Source organism: Pelodiscus sinensis, chromosome 6, assembly GCF_052426305.1.
Source record: "Pelodiscus sinensis isolate ZL-2025 chromosome 6, ASM5242630v1, whole genome shotgun sequence".
NCBI lineage: Eukaryota > Metazoa > Chordata > Testudines > Trionychidae > Pelodiscus > Pelodiscus sinensis.
In genome coordinates this window covers 60,749,816-60,776,053 of record NC_143057.1, presented here as the reverse complement: position 1 = coordinate 60,776,053, position 26,238 = coordinate 60,749,816, and the positions used below count along the sequence as shown (strand labels likewise).

The 26,238-nt window shown below is 39.0% G+C and overlaps 1 protein-coding gene across 2 annotated transcripts in view; it reads left to right on the top strand.

The window, feature by feature from the left end:
• Positions 1-25,981, top strand: part of KCNN2 (potassium calcium-activated channel subfamily N member 2) — a 124,255-nt gene extending 98,274 nt beyond the window's left edge. The window contains exons 6-9 of one of the 2 annotated variants that reach the window (XM_075931993.2): positions 11,956-12,066; positions 14,972-15,099; positions 21,867-21,936; positions 25,384-25,981. In XM_075931993.2, the coding sequence (XP_075788108.2) occupies positions 11,956-12,066; positions 14,972-15,099; positions 21,867-21,936; positions 25,384-25,668 (594 nt within the window). In that variant the 3' untranslated portion in view covers positions 25,669-25,981. The remainder of the gene's footprint in view (positions 1-11,955; positions 12,067-14,971; positions 15,100-21,866; positions 21,937-25,383) is intronic. The other variant, XM_089779294.1, reaches the window with a different exon arrangement.
• Positions 25,982-26,238: the final 257 nt, after the last annotated feature.

The window sequence follows — 26,238 nt, the reverse complement described above, 5'->3', positions numbered from 1 at the left end:
AGTACAGCAGGTAAAATATAGATCAACAGTCAAGGGAAAATGTTGACCACTTATGAACAATTGTCAGGGTTTTGCTTCAGAAATGAGCCACTCTCTAACGTGTGCTCTTCTGATGCCATAGAGATTTGAGAAATTATGCCTGCCAATTTGAGAGTTACCATGCAGTCAGATCCTTTCCAACATTTGCCACACTGCATGAGTGAAACTCTTATAATTTGTTATACTTTGGTATTCATGGAGTTCACTTAATGATATATACATGTTGTTATACAGCAAGCTGGCTTAAGTGAATATTTACTATAAAGCTCAAATTCTTCCGATTTCTGACCATGAAAAACAGGTATTGAGCAGAATCTGGGAAAACAGGTTTCTCTTAAAGTCAATGGGAGATTTCCCATTGACGTCAATGAAATGGGACAAAATCTGCTGTTGTGTCAACAGGTAGGCTAAACAGATCTGTTGACACTTTTGGAGACTAGAAGAATCCAGGCAGGATGTCATTTTATTATGTAGTTTGCTAGAAATCCCTCTAATGCATAATTTACAGTACTCCTGAAAAACAAACATCATGCTCCTAATTTAGCTTTTAGAAACAGCCATGGACTTCCAGTAAATAAAATAGATGTGTTGCTTACAAGTTTGCCCTGCAATTTCTGAGTTCCTTGAACATTTATATGAAAATATTTAACTGCATATCTGTTTACAATTTATTCTATTCTGTGAATATTTGTTATGAAATAAAATGAAAATAATTTACTATGAAACCTATTTTAAGCAACCAATTAATAAGAGACTGAAAAAAACACACACCCTTTTTCCTAAGACACGTGGACTTCTATTTGTCATTTTAAAAAAAGTTTAAAAAGAGATATGTTCATGGAAGATAGACTCATAGACTTTAAGGTCAGAAGGGACCATTATGATCATCTAGTCTGACCCCCTGCACAGTGCAGGCCACAGAATCACACCCACCCCTCCCAGAATAATCGTCTCACTTATATCTCAGATATTGAAGCCTTCAAATATTTGAAGACCCCAAGATGCAGAGAATCCTCTAGCTGTGATCTGTACCCCATGCTACAGAGGAAGGCGAAAAACCTCCAGGGCCTCTGCCAATCTACCCTGGAGGAAAATTCCTTCCTGACCCCAAATATGGCGATCAGCTAAACCCTAAGCCTGTGGGCAAGACTGACCAGCCAGACACCCAGCAAGTTCTCTATAGTATCTCCTATCAAGATCATGTTATCTCATCAACCCATCCCCTTCATAAACCCATCTAGTATAATCTTGAAACCAGATAGATCTTTTGCCCCCACTACTTCCCTTGGAAGGCCGTTCCAGAACCTCACTCTTCTAATGTTAGAAACCTTCGTCTAATCTCAAGTCTAAACTTCCTACTAGCCATCTTATATCCATTTGTTCTTGTATCCACATTGGAATTAAGCTTAAATAATTCCTCTCCCTCCCTGGTATTAATCCCTCTAATATATTTAAAAAGTGCAATCATGTCCCCCCTCAGCCTTCTTTTGGTTAAGGTAAACAAGCCAAGCTCCTTGAGTCTCCTTTCATAAGACAGGTTTTCCATTCCTCGGATCATCCTAGTGGCCCTTCTTTGTACCTGTTCCAGTTTGAATTCATCCTTCTTAAACATGGGAGATTAGAACTGCACACAGTATTCCAAATGGTGTCTCACCAATGCCTTGTATAATGGCACTAACACCTCCTTATCCCTACTGGAAATACCTCGCCTAATACATCCCAAGATCGTATTAGCCTTTTTCACGGCCATGTCACAATGGCGGCTCATAGTCATTCTATAATCAACCAGGACTCCGAGGTCCTTCTCCTCCTCCGTTACTTCCAACTGATGTGTCCCCAGCTTATAACTAAAATTCTTGTTATTAATCCCTAAATGCATAACCTTACACTTCTCACTATTAAATTTCATCCTATTGCTATCACTCCAATTTACAAGATCATCCAGATCTTCCTGTATGATATCCCGATCCTTTTCTGAATTGGCAATAGCTCCCAACTTTGTGTCATCCGCAAATTTTATTAGGACACTTCCACTTTTGGTGCCAAGATCAGCAATAAAAAGATTAAATAAAATTGGCCCCAAAACTGATCCCTGAGGAACTCCGCTAGTAACCGTCCTCCAACCCGACAGTTCACCTTTCAATATGACCCGCTGTAGTCTCCCCTTTAACCAGTTGCTTATCTACCTCTCAACTTTCATATTAATCCCTATCTTTTCCAATTTAACCAATAATTCCCCACGTGGTACTGTATCAAATGCCTTACTAAAGTCGAGGTAGATTAGATCCACTGCATTTCCTATATCTAAAAAATCTGTTACTTTCTCAAAAAAGGAGATCAGATTGGTTTGGCACAATCTACCTTTTGTAAAACCATGTTGTAATTTGTCCCAATTGCCATTAGCCTCAATGTCTCTAACTACTTTCTCCTTCAAAAATTTTTCCAGGATTTTACATACTACAGATGTCAAACTAACAGGCCTATAGTTACCCGGGTTGCTTTTTTTCCCTTTCTTAAAAATCGGAACTGTATAAGCAATTCTCCAGTCAAATGGTACAACCCCTGAGTTTAGAGATTTATTAAAAATTTTGCTAATGGACTTGCAAGTGCATGTGCCAGTTCCTTCAATATTCTTGGATGAAGATTATCTGGGCCCCCTGATTTACTCCCATTAAGCTGTTCAAGTTTGGCTTTTACCTCGGATATGGTAATATCTACCTCCATATATTTAGTCCCATTTGTTAAGTTACCATTATCCCTAAGCTCTTCATTAGCCTCATTAAAGACTGAAGCAAAGTATTTGTTCAAATATTGGGCCATTCCTAGATTATCCTTAACCTCCACTCCATCCTTAGTAATTAGCAGTCCTACTTCTTCTTTTTGTTTTTTTTCCCTATTTATATGGCTATAAAACCTTTTACTATTGGTTTTAATTCCCTTTGCAAGGTCCAACTCGACCTGACTTTTAGCCTTTCTCACTTTGTCCCTACATGCTCTAACCTCTAAGGTAGCTTTCTTTACTGATTCCTCCCATTTTCTACTCCTTATATGCTTTCTGCTTTTTCTTAATCACCTCTCTGAGATGCTTGCTCATCCAACTTGGTCTAACACACCTGCCTATGAATTTTTTCCCTTTTCTAGGGATACAGGCTTCTGACAGCTTCTGCAACTTTAACTTAAAATAATTCCAGGCCTCCTCCACTTTAAGATCCATAATTTCTTTAGTCCAATCAACTTCCCTAACTAATTTCCTTAATTTACTAAAGTTAGCCCTTTTGAAATCAAAAATCCTAGTCTCAGATTTATTTTTGTTTATCCTTCCATGTAATTTGAACTGAATTAGCTCATGATCACTCGAGCCAAGGTTGTCTCCTACAACCATTTCATCTATGAGGTCCTCGCTACTCACCAAAACCAAATCTAAAATAGCATCCCCCCTTGTTGGTTCAGCAACTACTTGATGAAGGAATTCATCAGCTAACACATCTAGAAAAATCTGAGCCCTATTATTATTACTAGCACTTGTTCTTCAGTCTATATCTGGAAAGTTGAAATCTCCCATGACTACGCAGTTTCCATGAGTATTTACTTCATTAAAAACATTAAAGAGGTCTCTATCCATATCCAAATTGGATCCTGGTGGTCTATAACACACCCCAAACACTATCCCAGGGGAGAATCTGATAGTTTTCTTCCCCAATGTGATTTTTGCCCAAACAGACTCGGTCTTCTCCATTCCATCACTTTTTATTTCTTTACAGTCTACCTCATCTTTGATATACAATGCGACTCCACCACCTTTACCCTTATTTTTGTCTTTCCTAAACAGCACATTCCCTTCAATACCTATACTCCAGTCATGCCTAGTATTCCACCATGTTTCTGTTATTCCTATAATATCTGGTTTCACTTCCTGGACCAATAGCTCTAGTTCCTCCTTTTTGTTACCTAGGCACCTCGCATTGGTGTACAAACATCTTAATTTTTGCTGTTTGGCCTCATTCACGTTCTTTACCCAATTTGGCACGGACGTTATACCTCCAATATGACCTATTAGAGTAGTATCTGTCAGTCCCCGTAATACACGAGGTTCGAAGGGATGCCGGAAAGGATGAGACCACAACTGGGGGTTTTAAAAAGCACAAACTGATTTTATTTTGATGACGCCAGACAATCATCAGAACAAAAATTAAACAGATTGCCAGACAACACAAAACAATTCCCTGAGGCTTTTCTAAATCACAATAATTCCCAATAACTGCCCAGGGGTTAGGAACAGTTGAATTAACACTGGTATTGTCCATAGGGCTGATTATTTACACAACTTTATACAAGGAAACAGTAAAAAACCTAAACCACAACTATTTATAAACTAACTTAGTAACTTTTTAGCCACTGTCACTTGACAAGCAATAAGGACAACTAAAAAATCAATTAGGATAGGGATGATGGCGGGGGGGGGGGGTTATACCAGTTCTGGAGACAGCAGGAACACAAGTACCGGTCACATGCTCATAAACTATCTCCACTCGGGTCGACCAACTCGGAGTACGCTCAGTAAGACTCAAGAGCGGGGGGTGCAAGGCGTCTGGGTGATCAGGCCAGGCGTTCACTCGATGCGAATCCCCAGTGAGAGAGGGGCTGCCTGCCTGTTTTATTGCCTGTGAACTTATCACCCCATAGGTTGGTTTTTGCTGCAGTGGGTGGAGTAGCAGGCCTGAGCACAAGTCAGCCCATTGGCTGATCTTTCACTGCAATGGGTGGAGCGATCAGGGGAAGATTATTAATTTACATGCCCTTATATGGAAAACACCCCACCTCACAGACAGAGCCCCCTATACCAGCCTTAGAGGTATTACAGGCTATGGCTCCCTGCGACGGGCAGCCATTGTTGTAGTTCTGACTCGGACAGTATCCACCCCACCCTTCCTCATGTTCATTCTCCTACCCCCAGCTATATCCTTTCTTACTTCGTTTTCCTCCCTCTCAGTGTTAAAATCTGGCGTAGAGATTACCTGGGCATCTCCCAATCATCTCCCCCAAATTCCTAGTTTACAGCTCTCTTAATCAGTTGAGCCAGCCTCCATCCTAGAAGTCTATTTCCCTCCCTACTTAGGTGAAGTCCATCCCTAGAGAACAGTCCTCTGTCCATAAATGCCTCCCAGTGACCATACATCCCAAAGCCCTCCTTATAACACCACTGCATAAGCCTTCTATTGATCATCATAATCCTGTCACATCTTAGTTGCCCTTCTCTAGGAACAGGCAGAGTCCCACTAAAGATCACCTGAGCCTCAATTTCCTTGAGCATCCTCCCCAGCCTAGCATAGTCTCCCTTAATTCGTTCCAGCGAGAATTTAGCCGTATCATTTGTTCCTACATGAAAGATGATCAATGGATTCCTTCCTGCTCCCTTAATAATCCTCTTCAATCTCAGTTCCACATCTCGTATCTTAGCACCTGGCAGACAGCACACCCTTCTATTCTCTGGATCAGCTCTGGTAACAGGCCTATTTATTCTTCTCAATAAGGAGTCCCCAATCACATAGACCTGTCTTTTCCTAGTGACAGTGAAGTTTTCTGGTCTATCTCTAGCTTCCTCTGGCTGCAAGTCCTTGCCATTCCTATTTTCCCTTGTAATCCTCTTTAACCCATCCTGTATCCTCTTAATGCTCATTATTGGTGTTGTGTCCATTAAGTCTTCCCCTTTATCTATGGGACTAGCCACTCTTCTCTTCTTTCTCACCCTTCCATCTTCATTATCTACCTGCTGTATCCCTTCTCCATTCTCCATCTCCACATACCTGTTCTTGAGCTCTATTTTTCCTTCACTGACCCATCTTTTCCTCTGCCTGGTTCTCTGAGTCACATGCTTCCACTGTCCATTTTCTTCGCCCAGCAGTCCCCCCTCTGAGGCCCTTGATCCTGCTTCCATCTGCATATCTAAACTTTCCCCTTCAGCCACGTCATGCCTTTGCCCCATCATCTGCTCAAACCCCCTTCTAAACTCAAACAGAGTTTCCACCTGCATCTCCAGTCCTCGGATCTTTTCTTCCATCAGCTCGATCAGGCGGCACTTCATGCAAACAGAACTCCTTTCAGGTACCCCCTCCAGAATCATGTACATACTGCAGCTACCACATCCAATCATCCTCATTGTGTTCTCTACTACTTGGGACATGGCCATTACTGCCTCTATGTTTTATCTACTTTCTCACCAAAATCCTATTAGTCCGGTGAACAAAAAAACAAACCAAAACACCCCCTCCACAGCAAAAACAAACTCCAAACAAGTCCCACAATCCAAACTCCCTGTACAAACTCCCACTCAAACTCCCCTGTTTACAGCTCTGTTTGCTGCTCCTGTGCCGCTGCAGCTATCTGTCCATCAATGACTGTTAGCAAGGATGGGCAGGGATGGTGTCCCTAGCCTCTGTTTGCCAGAACATGGGAATTGGCAACAGGGCATGGATCACTTGGGTCACGTCTACACTACCTGGAAGATCGATGCGGCCACAGTCAATCTTCCGGGTTTGGAATTAGTGGGTCTAGTGAAGACCTGCTAATTTGAAGTGAGAGGATGCTCCTGTTGGCACCAGTAGTCCTGCTCTTCACGAGGAGTAAGGGAAGTTGATGGGAGCGTTTGCTCTTTCAACTTCCTCCTGTGTGGATGGCCCCAAAACATGATTTAAGATACTTCAACTCCAGCTATGTGATAAATGTAGCTTGAGTAGCATATCTTAATTTGACTTTCTCCTTTAGTGTAGACCAAGTCTTGATGATTACCTGTTCTTTTGCCAGGGCACCTTACCTTGGCCACTGTTGGAAGCCAGTGAATTGAGCTAGACAGACATATGGTCTGTCCCAGTATGGTCATTCTTATGTACTAAAGAAGTTTATCAACTATACTAGGAAGACTGATCACATAATTAAATTTTATGTAGCGGATACAAAATTCTTGTATTATAAATTATGATTTAAAATATTTAAATCTACTTCACATAACACCGGTATTTATGTAATTTCTTTTAAAAAATACCAGCACCTTATGAAATACAGTATTTTAAATAGTAGTGGCACTGTCAGAAAAATAATCCAGAAGAACTCATTTGAAAGAATTAAAAAATGTTAACGGAATGTTGATTTATAAAAATTAGCGTGAAACCACATTTTAAAGACTAGCTCTTAATTTGGGCCTTGCTCAGGTAGATGATATACTCTGCATACTGTCAGCAATTCAGGACACTAGTATGCAGAGTATTTATGCATATCAGATAGATTTCTAAATGAGATAAGCATGTGAATTTTGTTTGCATTGGGCAAAGAAAGGGTTTTGCACCCTGTAAAACTGTATATATAATTATAGGCTGTCTTGAAAAATTGGCACAATTGGTTCATGAGGCCCAAGATAGCTAGAATAAATTAGTAAATTCTGAGTTTAGTCTGTTCCATGTGTAAGAGTCTTTTTTTTCAGAAATGGCTACAAATCATCATTTTAGATAAGCTACAATATCCTGACAATTAACTAGCAGGCATTGCTTCTCTCTAGTTCTTGTAAAAAATTAAAATCTGGGTAGTGGATTCTGTTCTAAAGATATAAAACCATGGCAGCATTCAAGAATACATCCAAAAGTTACCTTTTGGCTGTACTATCAATATAATGCTTTTGTTCTGTATTTGTCTTTTCAGCTTGGTTTGTGAATAATAACTGGAATTCCTAAGTGCTCTTAAAAACTTGATGTTTACCAACACAAAATAAGCAATTTAATATAAAATATAGTGTAACAGGCAGGAATGAGGCAGACCACATTGTGTGAACTCCAGATAGGGTATATTATGGCTTTGAAATTCCAAAAGCTGTGTGTATTACTCCATTTATTTTGTTTTTATGACATAAGACTCCCCTGAAGGGAGAGCAGCAGCTTGAAGCAGTGATTTAGTTTATTGTTTGCCTTAGTCCATCATAATATTCAAAATACAATAATTGAAATATATTTTTCATCATTTTTAGACTGTCATCTTAAAACAAGACTTTCTTGCAGCTGGAATTGTGCTTTCTTTTTTCTGCAATGTTAATTATGGAAAAACCAGTGGGAGGGTGTGATTATGAATGTGCATCCATCTTATTGATTTTTTTATATGAACAAAGATGATCGGTACATTAATCACGTGAGTGGACAGCAACATTATGCCATCATTTAAAATAATGGTACAGATCATCTATACTTCAGGTTCCTGATCTATACAATGGAAATACCATATTTTACTTCAAGTGAAAGGCCTTCTAGAAGTACAAAGTATTACAATAATTCAATGTATTGATAATAAAGATAAAACTTTAAAATCGCACTTTAAATTAAGTGCTATGTCTAAACTGTTTATTAGAAAAAGAATAAACATAATTTGTTTTGTGTAAGGAAGAAATCCACATGTAATACTCTACCTTTCCTCTTTTGAACAAAGGTAAAAAGTGTCTATCCTATCATCTTTCCTATCATCTTTCACAAAGCCAGCAGAGTCAGTCTGAATTAGTATTTGCATGAGAGCTGTCCCTAAAACACCTGAATGCTTTATGAAGCAATTTTGATGATACAGGAGATAGCACATTTTCTTGTAGGCCAATACAAAGCATTTCCTTAGCATGTTGTTTGCCAGTATAGAGCTGCTGCAGGCACAGTCTTTCAGATATTAACAATTCCAATTCAGGCAATTGCATTTTGCTTACCTAAATTCCTTCATTGCAATTGGATACAATATTCCTTTTTGTCTTTTGGTTCTGTACTGTTGTATTTTGATGTTTAAACAGTTGCTTTATTTCATCACACCAGTGTCAGGTGAACTACTCTTTGTACATTACGGCTTCAAAGAGATCAAGTAATTAGTATTTGGGAAATGTTTTGAGAATTAATGATGGAAACTGGAACAGATGCATTATTGGGCCTAGATAGTAGTATTCAGGAGCTGAGGCACAGAGTTCACCAGCACTGAATTTCTGGTGATCTTCATTATAGCCCCTTTTTGATATATTTGACAGATTGCACTTCAGCGTTATATTTTTAAGAGAACATGGTGATCTTCAAAGCAGTTTACTTCCAGGGATGGCTAAAAGACCTTGCTCAGATTCTGCACTGACTCCTTGTACCCTCCCACTGTCTTCACCTTGTGTAATTTCACTCAGATTCTAGGGTGAAACTAAAGTTTGATTAATTTAAATGCTAAGGAGAGAATGGTCAGAAAATGTGTGCAGAGAGTAAGGCTACGTCTACACTTACAGCAGTATGCAGGTATATAAACTACACACACACCACCAGCACAGGTATAAATAGCATCCTCTCTGCAGCTTTCACCAACACTCCCTTCCTAGGGCTGCGATTTGGGAGGAGAAGTGAAGACTTTTCCTCTGGGCTCCCTCATGCTTTGAGGGAATTGAGAGACTACAATTCCCCTTTCCTTGATTTCACACCCACCAATGGAGGGGGGAGCAAAGGAGGCAATTGCCCAGGAATCCAATAATTTAAAAGCATCTGGGAGGCCATGGTCACTACTGCAGCAGCTCTGCTAATAAACATCACTTGATTGAAAGATGCTTTTATATGCCTCTATGCACACTCTAGGGTGGGGTTATTCAGCCCTGGAACCTACATGGGGTATATCAAAAGCATCTTTCAATCAAGAGATTCTGGCTGGCACGACTTTCCCTAAAGCAGATAGGTTGGGTTTAGGTAGGGAGAGGGATAGGACATGGTCAGCCCAGGCTCCTCTGGCAGGCTTGGGGGCACTTGGGGCCTATCCGTGCAGGGGAGGCTTATGGTCCTGGCTGAGGAAGGGAGACAGGGGGCCCATTGATTTCTGCTCTGGTGCCCTGAATTGCTGTGGGATTGCTTGATTTCAACCAGCATTAGAATGGGTGTGAGGGAGCAGAGTCATAGACTCATAGAACTGGAAGGAAGGACAAGAATCTCTCCAGAGGAAGCAGAAGCCTAAAGAGAGAATCAGAGAAAGGACTGGGAAGAAGGTTATTTGGAGAGTGCAGTTGGTATGGAAGTTCAGCCAAAACTAATTGGAGATCAGGGCTTTGTGTGTTTATGGTGAGTAGCTGAGTGCATGGGAGGGGTCTGTTTGAAAGGGATCCAGGACACGTTAAATGGTGTGTCTGGGGTGGAGGAGGGCAAATGAATTTATTTGGTGTCTCTCAGTAACTGGGGAGAAGGAAGTAGATGAACTCACTAAGGAATCTATGTTAATGAGGGAGTCTGTATGGTTTTGGTGTACAGGCAAATAAATTCATTGAGGTGAATTTATGGGGAACAAATTGAGGACATTTTCATATTTATTTGGCATAGCAGAATTGATTCTTTAGGAGGGCAGGATGAGAAAGTGAGGGATAGAGAAGAATTTAGAATGAGGAAAAGTGGAGGCAAGCATAGGTGTGAAACCAGGGGAAACGTTAAGGTGCAAAGAGAAACTTTACCTGTCTGTACTAGGGGTTGAACTGATATAGCTTCACTGATGGTTCTAAACAAGGCAAATCTTCAGCCTATAAAAAGTGTAACTCGTATATATATCTGAAAAATACTGAGAATAGGGAGCTGTCTGTAGAAGTTGGCAGGTATATTACAACACCATTGGTTTGGGAATTGGTAGATTAATTTGCAGTTGGAAATTGCTTTATATGGCACCCTCCTGCTAGTTGTTTTACATATTATAACCTCCTTCTACTCTCTTGGCATATAATATACCCCACTATAGTTCTCTTCCATGAGATTTGTATCTGTTTATTCTAGGCTGTATTTGGAACAATATTTATAGTTACAAATATACATATACTTAGCACAAAACAACCTTCAGCCAAGTTACAAAGCTGTTTCTGCAAGACACATGTTATTCAAAGTAGCAAAATGGACTGAACATAATTTGTAGAAAAAAGATTGCTTCTGTTTGTCAGAAGAGAACATATAAATAGTCATTCAAATAACTATATTTTTTTCACTTTCTAAACCAAAAAAATTGACCATAAAATAATTTGGGGGTGACCTGAGAGGAATTTTTCAAAAACTTTTTGGTAATCTGAAAAATTGGCAGAATTCTGTTTTCGGTCAAACTAAACATTCATTTTAGCTGAAAGAAAATGTTTTGTTTCATTTCATAGTTTTTAAATCTTTTTTCTCACCTATAAAGTCATAGTAAATTTTGAAACAAAAGGACATTTCAAATTTAAAAACATTGAACTGCTTTTGTTAAAAAATAAAGTTAGATTTTTCTTAATATTTTTGTTTTTCTATCTAAAACAATTCAGTAAAACTAGAATTCACAAACTGTTTTAGTCAATATGAATGTGTATTGGTTTAAAAAAGGTTTTGCACAACAAATTTTAACAAACTCTACAAGGAATATATATGTGACTAAAAACTAGATTTAAGTTAACTTTATCATTAGACTTTAAAGAAAGCCTTAAGACAGATTCTAGTTTTATTGTGCTAGATACTAATTCAATCTTACTTCCTTTTAGCAACTGCAGATTCGTTGACTATGAACAGGCCTATCTGGATTCATTTATACATATATTCTAAATTTTAAATGTTGTAGTGTCTGCCCTTGTTCAGACATTAGAAACTGAGCATGTTCTAAAATCTGTATTCTTTTTTCAACCCCTAAAGGAAAAAAGCATGACTTTAAAATGATGCTCTTAAGCAAGCAATTGATGGTACCTTGACAGTTTACCAGTCTATGGTAACAGGCTCTTTATATAACTCTGAACTAAAATAGCTGTACTATATTCATCACATTTATCAGAAACGGTGATTCATCATTATAATATGCCTTTCATATTTCTTCAGTGAATAAGAAACTTTTTTAAAAATGTTTTTGAAATAAAAGATAGTAACTCCCTGGGATTTCTTTTATTGTTGTTTTCAGGGTGCTGGGTGCACTGCACTGGTGGTAGCTGTGGTTGCAAGGAAGTTAGAACTTACCAAAGCTGAAAAACATGTGCATAATTTCATGATGGATACCCAGCTAACTAAAAGAGTAAGTTGTACCTGCAAATCTTCATATTCCCACTGAAAAAGGAATATTGTTTAATGTGTTTTTGTGATTCATTGGGGAAAAAACTAATATTTTCTTTCTTGTACTTACTTACCTATGGCCCTTTTCCTGTAAGGCGCTGGGTGCCTTCTGTGGGTACTGAGTACCTGAACTTCCATTGACGTCAATGGAAGTTGCAGGTTCTCACTCCTAATGAGAATTTGGTGCAATGGCAGTAGATCTGAAGATTCTCATACAGCAGGAAATACTGAAACTGTAAAAAAAAGTTGGAAGGTAACTGAGGTAACTAGCAAAGAACACAATGTTATTCTGAAAGAAGAGCTTATGATGTATTTAACTAGATTGCATTGAGAGCAGCATATGGGAGGGGAAATACAGCATATAGGTAATTCTTGTAGTTCTGTTAGATTATATGCAGTGCTTTTCTTTGTGACGGTACTGCCCAGTATGCAGTACCGGCACCTCTAGACACACCAGCACCTCCAGTCAGAGCTCAATAACTTTTCCCCTGGAGTATTGGCACCTTTTTTTGTTTTGTTTTGTTTTACAAAAAAAGCACTGATTATATGAATCTAATGAGTGATATAACTTGAAATTCAACATACACAAATAGAAAGACTGCTGTTTGTAAAAGAACAAGGGAAACTTTCTTACACGTGAGAACATGTTGAAAAACAGGATTTAAAATATTCACAAACTTTTTTGAGTCAAGTCTTTTCTATGGCTTCATTTATTGAACACATGGGGTTACTCAATCAGCCATTTGCAATGGTGTAGCAATCTCATACACCATTAAAATATTTCATGGACAGAAACTAAAAATCAATAAGAAAAATGTGTTAATTAATTGATTAAAGATAGCCATGTCAGAAAATATAAGCATCCTCGCTAAGAAGACAATGAATATATGCAGTTCAGGAAAAATATATGTTATGCACAAGGAACATAAAATGGAGTTCATCCTTACTCATTTGATAAGTCTCTTTCACTAAGGGGAATAGTAATAGAGATGTAGCCGTGTTAGTCTGGTCTAGCTGAAACAAAAGACAGGACTATGCAGCACCTTAAAGACTAACAAGATGGTTTATTAGGTGATGAACTTTCGTGATCTGAGGAAGTGGGTCTGGCTCACGAAAGCTCATCACCTAATAAACCATCTTGTTAGCTTTTAAAGTGCTGCATAGTCCTGTCTCTTGTTTCACTAAAGGGATTATTTATGTGAGAAAAGTGTTCTCAGTCAGACTGGAAGGCTTCTTAGAGAAATAGTAGGAAAAACAACCTAGCAGATTACAAAGAAGGTGGCAGTAGTCACATAGTTATTAAGAAATTGAACCATACCAACCATGAATGTAATAGGGAGAGTTTCTCTTCCCTATCTCCTCTCACTGAGGAGCCAGGTAGGTGAGGTAGTATCTTTTATTGGACAAACTTCTGTTGGTGAGAGAGAGAAGCTTTCACCAATAGAAGTTGGTTCAATAAAAGATATTACTTCACTTGCCTTGTTTCTTTGATGCCTTTAACAACGCTTGAAAATCAAGGAAGGAAAATTGATTCATGCAAATTTGCTAGCTCTTGTGATTTTAGCATTTCACTCACCTCTCTTTAATCCCACTCTATCTTCCTTTTCTATCTATTCCTCCAAGCATCAGGTCATTGTAACTTTTAAGTTAGCCTCAGAGCATACTTGTGCTGTGACCTCAACCACTCAGATAATACAAAGAAAAGCAAACAACCTTCCTATTTCTGAATATTTGTCAGCTCACAAAACAGTAACACAAGAGCTGGATTTTGCCATAAATCACAAACTGTATCCAAAGATAAGGGGAGAGAAAAGACTTCAATCCTACAATGAGGTCCAGTGAGCCTGATTCTGCTTCCACTGAAGTTTGTGGCAAAACACCCATAGAGTACAGCAGTACACAATTTGGACCATTGTCTCTGGGAGCTCCTGCTAATTGCAGATCCAGTTACAGCTCTGCATTGCTCCCTTCTGTATACTATAACTGAACTTGAGTATGGTGGATATAATAGAGGCATACATAAAAAGGAAGAAGAGAGATAAGAGCTATAAATGAATACAGTACTCTATATTTACCTTAGGAAGTATCCTAGCAATTAGAACATTAGTCATCAATACATTGAAATGCTGTGTCCATATTTTTATCTAATTATTGTCAGTACCACACTGGGGGACATCAGAGAGCACAGGAGAACTGAAATATTTATTTATATTAAATAAATAATAATAATATTTCCTGGACTTACATTTTATATTGTGACTATCATTTCATAGAGACCCTCATTTTAGAAAAATACAAAGCAGACATGAATCACCTATTGTAAACATAGCTATGAGGTTTTGGCAATATCTCAGAGGATGTGAAGGGACAAAAAATGGGAAAATCAGAACAAAAGAAAACAATCAGTTATTTGAGCATCTCTTGAGTTTATTACAGAGGAAAGGACTTTTAAATCACTATTAGAAGGGAGAGGAAGAAATCTTAGAAGAAGGAAGTGACCAGACAGGGCAAACTTGTAAAAGGGAAATCCAGTTTTGGTCCTGTACAATGTATCCAGTTAAATACTGGACCTGTAACATTTGTTCCATATAATGTACACCTACCGAGAGCACCAAATGGATATGATTGTCCACCACAGAGGAAACTGTTACAAATAACACTTTTAGAAAAAGCATTGATTTATTAGACAGGCCTCATTGTTTTTGGTCATGTCATTAAATTTCCTCCATTACTGCGGTTGCCTTATACAGCACCCTGAGCCCACAGATAGGACCATAATTGCTTCTGAAAGAGGGTGTGCACCAGAGAAAAGTCAAAGAGACATTAATGCTATTTTTGTGAGCCTGGTATTTTCTTTTATTAAACAGGTGAAAAATGCAGCTGCCAATGTACTCAGGGAAACATGGTTAATTTATAAAAATACAAAGCTGGTTAAAAAGATAGACCATGCAAAAGTAAGGAAACATCAACGCAAATTCTTGCAAGCTATTCATCAGTAAGTACTATTTTGGTTTGGTTTTTCTGTCCAGACTTATCTATCCTCACACAGAACTTTGCTCTGAGTTCTGAATTTTCTCTTTCTCTTAGAATAAAGCAGAATAACATTTTAGAGTAGTGTTTATTTACAAAAGAAATAGTGGCAGCATTGCATGCCCCCTGTATAGCTATGATCTGAATTTTTGTAAAAATTTTCCTGGAAATCTCTATTTGCTTTAAAAGTTAGCATGTAGATTTTTATGTTATTATCAGTAGTTTGTTGTTACTATTGTATGAATTGCTTAAAAGCAGTTGCCTCCTTTTTCACAGAAATGCAGCAAGTTTGTCAGTTTCATTTAAAACAAATATTTTGATAATTTCATGTCAGAATAATCTAGTCACTTTAAAATAGAGGCTACTACCGCAATTAATATTTAGTTAAAAGATAATGGACCAGATGCTGTGCCCCTGAAAGCTGTTCCTGTATTTCAGAGGGGACAAAAATTTAATTGCCTGTATTCAGCTGAGGATTTCCTTGTTATTGGGGAGTCCTTCATAGAGTAACTGGCATAGCTGACTCTTACACTACCACTTGGCATCTGGGCAGGGAGAGAGCATGGCAAGAGCATGCAGTACTCTGGCATTCTTCAGATGGCCCCTGAGAAGTTTTTACTGGCATAATGAATCCCCAGGCTGTCCTGATCTTCACCAGGGGATAAAACCGGTCTGAATGATAAAGACAGAGACCAGATCAGATTCTCTCCTGGGCCCAGTTGTAGTAGTAAGCTGAATCAGCATCATAACATCCATGAAACTCTGCCATGTTCTAAATATATTAGGTCTAAAATTCACAGTAAGCATCATAAAGCAGATCCTCAGCCAGGAGGTTGTAGGGAAGACCAAGACTTCTCCCAATTAGCTTCCACACATCAGCAACTTCTGGGCTTAAAAGCAAAAACATATAGTGCATAGATCATAGTGTTCATCCAACAAACAGATAGTTCCCTGAACTACCTATAATGAAAGGAATTCTGTCCCCAAAATTGCAGATATCAGAGGATTGCTCGAAGGTCTGGCACCTTCACCGACTCTGGGACCTCCTGTTGTCTCCAGCTACATGGCAACCCAGCTAATTGAAGCCTTTGATAACTGACAAGGGCTGAGCTTTGACAACATAGTGAGGAGCTTCCTAAAAGTTAACAATCTCTGGTTGTATTGCACTTTTTTATATTAATTCCACATGCAGGTTAATGTGGGCTCGTGTGTATCCCATGCCCACTCGCCCACCTATAAGCCCTCCAAACTTTGCATGTGATCCCAGCCACCAGAGGGGATGATGCTGGCTGGCTCACATATTGACTCTCACCGCTCAGGTGGGCATCTGCAGGATGTGGATGTAGGGACTGCGAGCACAATCGGGCCCTTAATTTTCTCATCTATAAATTGGGGATAATATTTACCTCCCTTCAGATGAGTTAAAGTTTGTGCAGTGCTTTGAAGGGTTTTAAGTATTCTACAGACACTGCATGTTGGTTCCTTTTAGCAAAGTTGCAAGTTTAAAAGTAGACCTGTTGCCATCCTGCGTACTAAGGAGGGGTGGTGAGGCAGCGAGGTGTGCACGCACATTTTACATCTGTCCTTTGACCATATTAGGGATGTTAAATCCTGTTTAAATTGGATAACTGTTTAAACATAATGTTTAATTGATTAAAGGGGAGACAGGGATTGCTGTGGCCAGCTGGAGTACCACTGTCTGCGGCAGATCCCACAGCGCTGGGGGGAGCAGCCCTTTGCCTGTGGCAAGTGGGGAGCTGCCCCAGCCCCAACCAATTAACTCGGGATGGGTAAAGGGCCCTGCACGGGTCAGATTCAGTCCACCAAGCCAGAAGATCCAGCCCATGGCCACTCTGCCACTCCCAGGCAAATTAGGGGCTGGGGGCAGGGAGCACACAAAGTCTCTCATGTCCTGTCCCCACCCTGCCAGGGGTGCACAGCAGATAGACAGACATGCTGGCTGTTTTAAAACTGACAGTGTGTCTCTAGCTGCCGTGCACTCTTGCGCTGTGTGCCCCTTTCAGGATGGGGCAGGGCCACTAAAGAAATTTCTGAAGTAGCCCCCCTTTTAAAAATTATTGCCCACCCCTGGATTAAGCAGTACCTGTAACTGGTTAACCATTCAGATCCATAGACCACATAGGATCTTCCTTCATTTTAACTTTGCCATATATTTTGCGTGTGACTGTGTGAGTGCAAACGTGAATTTAAAATTAAAAGCCCATCTGACTCAATCTCCGGCTTTACACACCATTTGGAACCCAAAAGAGGTGCGCAGGTTGTAGATATTTTTTCTGCACCTGCCTTAAGTATTCAACAGTCAGTTGAGTTGGTGTGCAGTGGTCATTTTTTCTAGTGATGGCAATCCATGGTCCTGAGAGCTCATGCTAATGAGTTGCCCTTTGCCCTACAGCATTTTACTTCTGATTCAGAAAGGTATTTGCATTTTATCTTGTGTGTTAGCAAAAGATTGGAGAGCCTCCTCTGTGCGGGCAGTGATAACCTATTAGGAGTATACCTCCAGAATTCTGGTTCTTTTATTTATTTATGTATTTATTTTAGTCAGAGTACCTGGGGGTCAATGAAATGTTTTGGGTTTGGTTTTCTTCTTTTTGATTCATGGCAACATATCCCTTATCCATCTTTATTCTGGGTTAGTTTTTAATTTTTTTAAGACATTCTCTTGTTCCACCACAAATTGTTGGCCTATTTTCAGGAATCAGTAGCTGAAGGTTATGGCCTGTGTAGTACAAGAGGTCAGAGTAAATGCTCCTTTCTGACCCGTAAAAAACTTCAAAATACATGAAATTGTTTCTGGCTCTGCCTTTCAGCAACTCGTGGTCCTTTTTCCTCATGCAAATTAAATGGGTCGGGAGTGGGAAGAAGCACAAGAATTATTAATCATAATAAGCGGCATAGTCTGTATGGACAAGGAAAAGTCATGGGTCACTGGTAGGCATAAAGGACAATGGGAAAGAAATGCAAGGCCTAATGACGTGTAACACTGTTACAAACCCTATCGCTATTGTGCAAACAAATCAGGCTTAACCCATGGCTATTGCTGATCCATAGAAGCCAACCGTGAAACCATGGGATCCGCTGAATTGAATCCACTGTGTATGTGTGAACACAACCCCCTGTGTTGGTTCTAGTATATTTTACAGATTGTTTTCTTTTGTTTTGTCTTTTTATTTCAACAAAATGAAAATAGAGCTCGGAAGTAAGTTGTATGAGCTGTTCCTTTCAAATTTGCAGAGTTTACCACTGTCTGCATGCAACAAATAGATTCTTTATTTGTGAATTTACTGGTCTGATTGCTGCCGTGGAAATGTGATCCAAAATCATGATCTTTGCTGTGATAAGTGAAGTTCATAAGGAAGGAACGGGAATATCTGTATTTTAAGAAAAAAAATATGCCAACTTCCTTTTAATCTGGCTGTTGCAGCTAAAGAATGATCTTTATGTAATAGATGTACCTTTGCAGCTCCTGGGCCAAATTGTTGTGTTGATTTACACACTGCTATCTGACTGTTGTCAGATGGTATTTCTGCTGTTCCATTATCCATGGAATTGAATGGGCTTTAAGTCAGCACAAAGATTAGTTTAGTGTGCTACAGTGTAAAGAATTGGCAATTGGATTGTCCACAAATATAGTGTTTTAAGATAGAAAATAAAATGTACGTACCTTTTCAATTGTGTGAATAAATTTCCAACAAAATACTAAGGATATAATTCAGTCAAATCTGTACATGCTTATCTCTGAAAAGTATCTTGAGTGAGTATGTTCTGGGCTATAATGCTTATCTCACGTTCTTCGGGAATTTTCCATACTCCAAAGTGCTTAGCTACAACTCTGTGCATCAATGGAAGATGATCAAGATTTGAGTTTGCCCCAAAAAAGGGAAGCTAGCCAGCACACTAAATAAATGTCTGTCATCTGAAAACAATTGATTACTAACTTAGAAACAGAAAATTTTCTGTGGGATATTTTACTCTTCACAGCTTTCTTTAAGGCATGAAGTTGAAAGTCAAAATGTTTCTACAAATTAATTCTTTAATGTAAATATTCAAATACAAACTTCATCTGATAGCTTCTTGTGGATTTTGGAAATTCCTGAAGTACTTTGGTAACATAAAAATTCCAACTTGAGACACGGAATAAACCTTCCAGATCCTATATGTTTCATATTATTTTAATAGCAACTGAAGTCACTTTCCTGAGTTCACTTGAAATTTCCAAAACATAAGAACTGCCATTGAAGAGAAATCTATTCCCTAATTATGCATACATATCTAGCATACTAGTTGCAGTGCATGATACTTCTGCATTTGTATCATGTGGTATGACTTTTTTTTAAATAGTGTTTTCCTTTAAAAATATCCATTAGGACTCTTTGGGGTGTGTCTAGACTACAGGGTTTTTTCGACAAGTTGGCTTTTGTCGAAAAAAATATACCTGCGTCTACACTACCACCACGTTCTGGCGACAGTAAGTCAACAGAATTCAGCAGTTTTGTCAACAGCGGTAAACCTCATTTTGCGAGGAATAATGCCATTTTTCGAAAGTAGTCTTTCGAAAAAAGGCGCTATTGCATGTAAACTGCTTTTTCGAAAGAGAGCGTCTAGACTCTCTCTTTCGAAAAAGTGTCTTGCTTTTTCGACAATACTGATCATAATCTAGATGATCTTTTTCAACAGAGGCTTTGTCGACAGTATTTGTCGACAAAGCCTCTGTCGAAAAAGGCGTGCAGTCTAGCCTTGATGTGGCTAAAGTAACCCAATTTCTGCTTGTCAGCTAGAATGAAACACCTTAGCAAACAATTCTCACTTAAATGATTAAATTATCATAAACCTTCTGTGGATGAGTATATCTGCAAACCACTCCCATAGCTTGATCTGGAAACCCGAATCTGTGGCAGGGAAGAATGTAGAAAAGTTTTGTAGCCTTGGTCATATGGAGAGATCAGCTCAACAATAGAATTAACTGCAAAAATCCCACCGATGGTAGAATTTTGCCCTTAGAGCAGGGATGGGGAACCCATGGCCCACCTCACAGCTTGCCTTGACCAAGCCTGAGAGACTCGGGGCTTCCCAGTGCAGCAAGCCGGCACTGACATTCCAGATCTGTGGGGAGTCTCAAGTGTTGGTCCCCCTGCATGGCTGGAATGCCAGCACTGGCTCCCAGCTATCAGGAGGAGGAGTCCCGAGCCTCGCTACCCAGATCAATGCAAGCTGCCTGCGGGGGGGCTCTGCCTGCGGGGGGGGGGGGGGGGGGAGGGAGGAGGCGGGGCGGAGGGAGTGCAGGAAATAAGCAGCTTGGCATGGCAGTGCAGCAAAGCTCTATCCCTGCAGGCTCCACCCCCATCGCTCCCACTGGCTAGGAATCGCCTCTGTATGTGGCCCCCAACTGATTTTTCTGTGGTCAGTAGCACCTAACCCAAAAAAGGTTCCCCACCCCTGACAGAGTTTTGACTCTCTGCCTGTAAAACTGAAATTGTCCTGCCTTTAGGCCTAATTCTCCTTTTGCTTATGCTGCTGTAGCCCTGGAGCATTGAAGACACTGGCGTTGAATCAGGGTAAAAACCAGTATAAGTGTGAAGAGTTTCAGGCCCTTAACTTTTTTATATAAGAAATCAAAAGTTAATTAGGTGTTTTTTAACCCTTATATTCTAAAATTTATATTGGGATACAAAACAAATCTCGTGTTTTGAGTAAAAGATTATTAAATGATCCATTCTATCACCAAAAATAATTGTATGTTAGTTTGTTTTGCAATAAAGCTTGGTAAAATAATTAATGTTATCAAATGAATGAAAGGTTTTTTCTTTCTCATCATTTTTGAGTTAACAAAACAAGTAATTAGAATTGTCCATTTTTATAGATCTTGTTGGAAATACAAGCCTTTTAATATTTTCTTCCTACCACAACGTGAGAAAGGGAAAGCTTGCATTCCTTTTCTCAATGTATGTGCATAATTAATCTGTAATTAATTTAATGGAATTGCGCAAGCATCCAGGGGGAAAATACAGGCATTTTTATAATGCTGTAATTTAAGCATTGCAATTTCATGCTGACATTAACAGCATAACTCTGAAAAACACGTTTAATATATATTTTGAAATTTAATGATATTAAGAGGTAAGTTGTAAGTTAAGTTCAGTAAGGACAATAAAATTAATATAGTGACAAGTATTCTGGTTATTTAGCTGCTGGTCAGTTAAAAGCTTTTTTAAATTAAGAAGAAACTCACTTATCACTGTATCTTCATCAGGTTCAAACACCTTCTAACCCAATCCATTTCAGACTGAACAGGGCTAATACCTGTATCTAGTCATGTCGGTATAGGAAGATTCTTGACTGTTGTAACATAATTGATGAAATCTGACTTGTTTTGTGTCTCTTCCTATATCTACTTGTCATGATACTGAGGCTTTAAGGAATGTTTTGGCTTTCTTTCATACAATATGAATAAATCCTTACCTCCCTTTTTAAATTCAACTTTAACCATGACAAATAGTAATCTTGAGGACATCACATTTTCTTGCTCTTTCTTTTTTGCGGTGTTGAGGAAGCATGCTTCTCATTGTACCAGACACATAACCAGTTCTGACTTTACACAAAATACTCAAGACATTGTTCATGCAGTTATTTGTTCTTGTAAGTTATATGCATGCTCTTTAAAAGACCTAAAATGGTTTAAAAAGTATCTGACCTCAAATTCTACCTTTTTAGATTAAGAAGTGTAAAAATGGAGCAAAGGAAACTGAATGATCAAGCAAACACTTTGGTGGACCTGGCAAAGGTTAGTAAGTAGTTATTAAACATTTCATTTGTTCTTTTGTAAATTAACATTTATAGTCTCTAAATTAATAGTTCAGAATAGAAGGTTCACCTTTCCACCGTAGTTCAAAGGTAGACATACATATTCTTCCCCAGTCTGTCATTACAGGAAAATAGGCCAATTGTCTTATCTGTTGTGGTAAATTGTGTTAAAGCCAGTATGAGAGAGTCATAGGGTTTGGAAAGACCTCAGGAGGTCATCCAGTGCAACCCTCTCCTCAAAGCATGTCCAACTAAATCATTCCAGCCAGGGCTTTTCAAACCTGGTCTTAACCTCGAAGGATGAAGATTCCACTGCCTTCCTAGGCAACCCATTCCAGTGCTTCACCACTCTCCTACTGAAATAGCTTTTCCTAATATCCAACCTAGATCACAGCAACTGGAGAACATTGTTCTTTGTTCTGTCATCTGTTCCACTGAGAACAGTCTAGCTCAGGGGTGGGCAATAATTTTTGATGGGGGGCCACTGCAGAAATTTTTTAATTTCTCTCGTACATTTTTTAATTTTTAATTTGCTGCCCTGGAAGGTATGTGGACTCAGGTGGAAGGAGCGGGGCCAGGACACTTCCGTGCTTCCCCACCCACCCTGATTGGTCTGGGGTGGGGCAGTTATAAAGTCTTTTCCTGTCCCAGAGAGAACTGCCAGCTGTTCTGAACAGACAGCAGTTCCCTCTAGGGTACCCATGACCCTGGCAGTGGGAGTTGACTTTGTGTGCTCCCTCCCCTGTCCCCAGGTCAATCAGGGCCTGGGGAGGAGGAGCACATGAAGTCTCTTGCTCCCTGCTTCCTCCCTGAGCAGCAGCTGGCCGTTGACTTCAAGTGCTGAGCCCCTTGCAGGGCGGGAATAGACTTCATGTGCTCCCCCTACCCCCAAGCCCTGATTAGCCTGGGGGTAGGGGAAGCGCGCAAAGTCTCTTCCCACCCTGCGCCCTTTCTGCAAGGAGTGTGCAGTGCTTTGAAGCGCCACACTCCTCACAGGGCAAGTAGTAGGGGGGCAGGGCAGGAGGAGACTTTGTGCGTTTCCCTTCCGCCCCCAGGCCCTAATTGGCCTGGGGGCAGTGGGAGTGGCAGGACCTCCGTGGGCCAGATCTGGCCCACTGAGGCCCTTTTGCCCAATCCTAGCCTAGCTCCGTCCTCTTTGGAAACCCACTTCAGGTAGTTGAAGGCTGCTATCAAACTCCCCCTCATTCTTCTCATATGTAGACTAAATAAATTCTGATACCTCAGCCTCTCCTCATAAGTCATGCGCCCCAGCCCCTTAATTTTTGTTGCCTTTCATTGGATACTCTACAGTTTGTCCAGATCCTTTCTGTAATGGGGGGCATAAAATTAGACTCGGTACTCCAGATATGGCTTCACTAATGCCAAGTATCATTATATCTGAAATGACATATAGTTGTTACTTTGGAAAAAAAGGCAAAGCTTTTGTTTAATGCACATAACATGGAGCCTGCTTCCAAGAGCTGCAGAACTGACTTCAGTGGCACTGTGGCTGTTTAGCTTCTTTCAGGAATTGGCCATGTCTGTGTGATATTATTATATGAAAGAACACATTCTTCCCTATATTTATGAGAGAGAGAATATAGCCTACTAGTTGGAACAGAGGACTGGAAATCAGAAGTTCTGGGTTCATGGTCAGCACTGCTAATGTGATCTTGGGCAAGTTACTTTACATTTGTATTTCTGGTCCATATTTGTAAACTAGGGATAATACTAACCTATTTGTATAGTGTGTTATGAAGCTTGGTTAATTAAACTTTTTAGGTTTTCCCTTTGCGATCTTCAGATGAAATGTGCTATTTAAGTACACAGTACAATTATATTATGTGCTTTCTGTGGTGAATAATCCAACTTATAGGATTGAAGCCAACATGTACAAGGTTTCACATTAACATATGTGTATATAGCAGCTGCTCAATCTGAACTTCATGTGATACTAAGCAAGACGTGTATGTATTTTAAATAAGTATCTCAGTTGTCTATCCCAGATGCTTTGAATCCACATTTGTTCAGTACTTGTCTTTATAATCACCCTGAATCCTTCAGTATACCTCCCACTTCTGCAATGCAAAACTCCCTGAGGCCTTAAGTAAGAGTAAAAAGAGTACCCAGATAACTACTTTGGATGCAATTCAAATACTTCCTATTTATGTCCACTAATAAAGACAACAGTTTTGCCTAGGAGGTATATATAGTAGCTTTCCCTCAAAAGTCATGTCAACATCTTTGAAACAGCCTTTGCAGTTAAAAAAAAAAGTGCTGATTTGTCACTGCCTTGCAACTTATGCAGTTCATTCCATGTCTATGTACTATAAACTTGACTACAGTTCAGTAAATTTGCCTACAGGTAATAAAGAATCTGATTATGATTTTATGTCACTTTAAGTGTTTAAACCAAAGTCTTAACTGAACTCATCCTTCTTGTGGACATAGAAAAACCACCTTAACTCTTACCTTTGTTTCAGATATAGCATTCCAGTCCCATAAGACAAATACAGTACAGTAATCAAAATGAGAGAAAATTATTAATGAAAGATAATATTGTTTCATAAAGGGATTTAGCAACACAAACATGCATATATAAAATGGATTTTTTAATTCTAGTCCTCTAGGGACTTCCCTTCTGCTTCCTTGTAAAGTTAGTGAAATCTGAATATAAATTAAACTCTATTTTATCATTTAAGGATCATTTGTTCAACAAGACCTTTCATATGAAGCAGAAAAAATAAAGTATAAAAGTTGTATGCTTCACATTTAAGATAGAGCATCTGGTTACTTTCAAAGCATTTCATATCAACAAATCACTTGAATTATTTTATATTTTTGTTTTCTAGGGGGAGGGATGGTGGTACTTTAAAAGTATATTTTTCTCCTTGGTTGGCATAAAGAGCTCCATTACCACCAATGATAGTTCCATTTGCTGATCCAGGGGAGAACATATTGCTTAGAAATATAAAGATCTATTTAACAAAAATATAGAGAAGGATAAAAATGTCAGAATTAATCCCATATACTGTGGAAATTTTTGACTTCCTCCACTTGTTGAATAAGTCAACTATTAAGGTAGCACATTTCCAAATCTCTGTACTTCTGAAAGGTTTTCTGTTTTAGCCAGTTCATCACAGTTTGAAATTAAACCTGCTTCATTAAGGAATGAATGTTAACTTCTACTCCTAGAATGTTGCACCAAGGGAGGATTTGTACTGAAGCCCTAAGTAAAATTACTTCATGAGACAGGTGTTTATTGTAGTATCATCAGCCTTCCACTCATGCTGACCTTTTCTTTCAGTACCAACTGCAAAGGGCAGGGAAAAAACAAAATTCTTTCAGAAACTCTAATGGAATAACACATCATACTGAAATGTTTGCAAACCAGATGTAAAGTTCTGCTTACACCCTCTCCTTTCAGACTCAAAACATCATGTACGACATGATTTCTGACTTAAATGAAAGAAGTGAAGATTTTGAGAAGAGGATTGTTACTTTGGAAACTAAACTGGAAACCTTAATTGGTAGCATTCAAGCTCTCCCAGGACTGATTAGCCAGACAATCAGCCAACAACAGAGGGATTTCCTTGAAGCTCAGATACAAAATTACGACAAGCATGTTGCCTACAGTGCTGAGAGATCACGATCTTTGTCGAGACGGAGATCCTCCTCCACAGCACCACCGACTTCGTCAGAGAGTAGCTAGAAGAGAATATGTTAACCACAAAATAAAGACTTTTTGCCATCATATGGTCAATATTTTAGCTTTTATTGTAAAGCCCTACAGTTCTAATCAGTGTTATCTTGGTTCTGATGTCAGAATCCTGGAAACCTGAACACACAGTTTTAGGCCAAAATGAGCGAAAACTTTTTTTTTTCTGTCAGATGCACAGTGAATGCACCTATTATTGCTATATAGATTATTCCTCCTGTAATTTCACTAACTTTTTATTCATGCACTTAAAACAAACTTTACTACTACAGTATATAAATATAATAAAAAAGTTAATTTCTGCACATACCTGCTTGGTCGCTTTGACTTTAACATATTTAAAGTTTTATTAAGTATTAGTTGAAGTTCAAATTAGTTGAAGATGATTCTAACTAAAGAAATGCAGAGTTTAAGCTTTATTAGCCTCAAGAGGTGAACATTGCTTTTCTAACCTCTCCCTTGGGGGAGAAAAAAAATTGCTTGATGAACATTATTACAGTTTTTGCATGTATAACCACTTGAGAGGGACAGTGTTAACCTGAATTTTTAAAAAGTGATTATTTT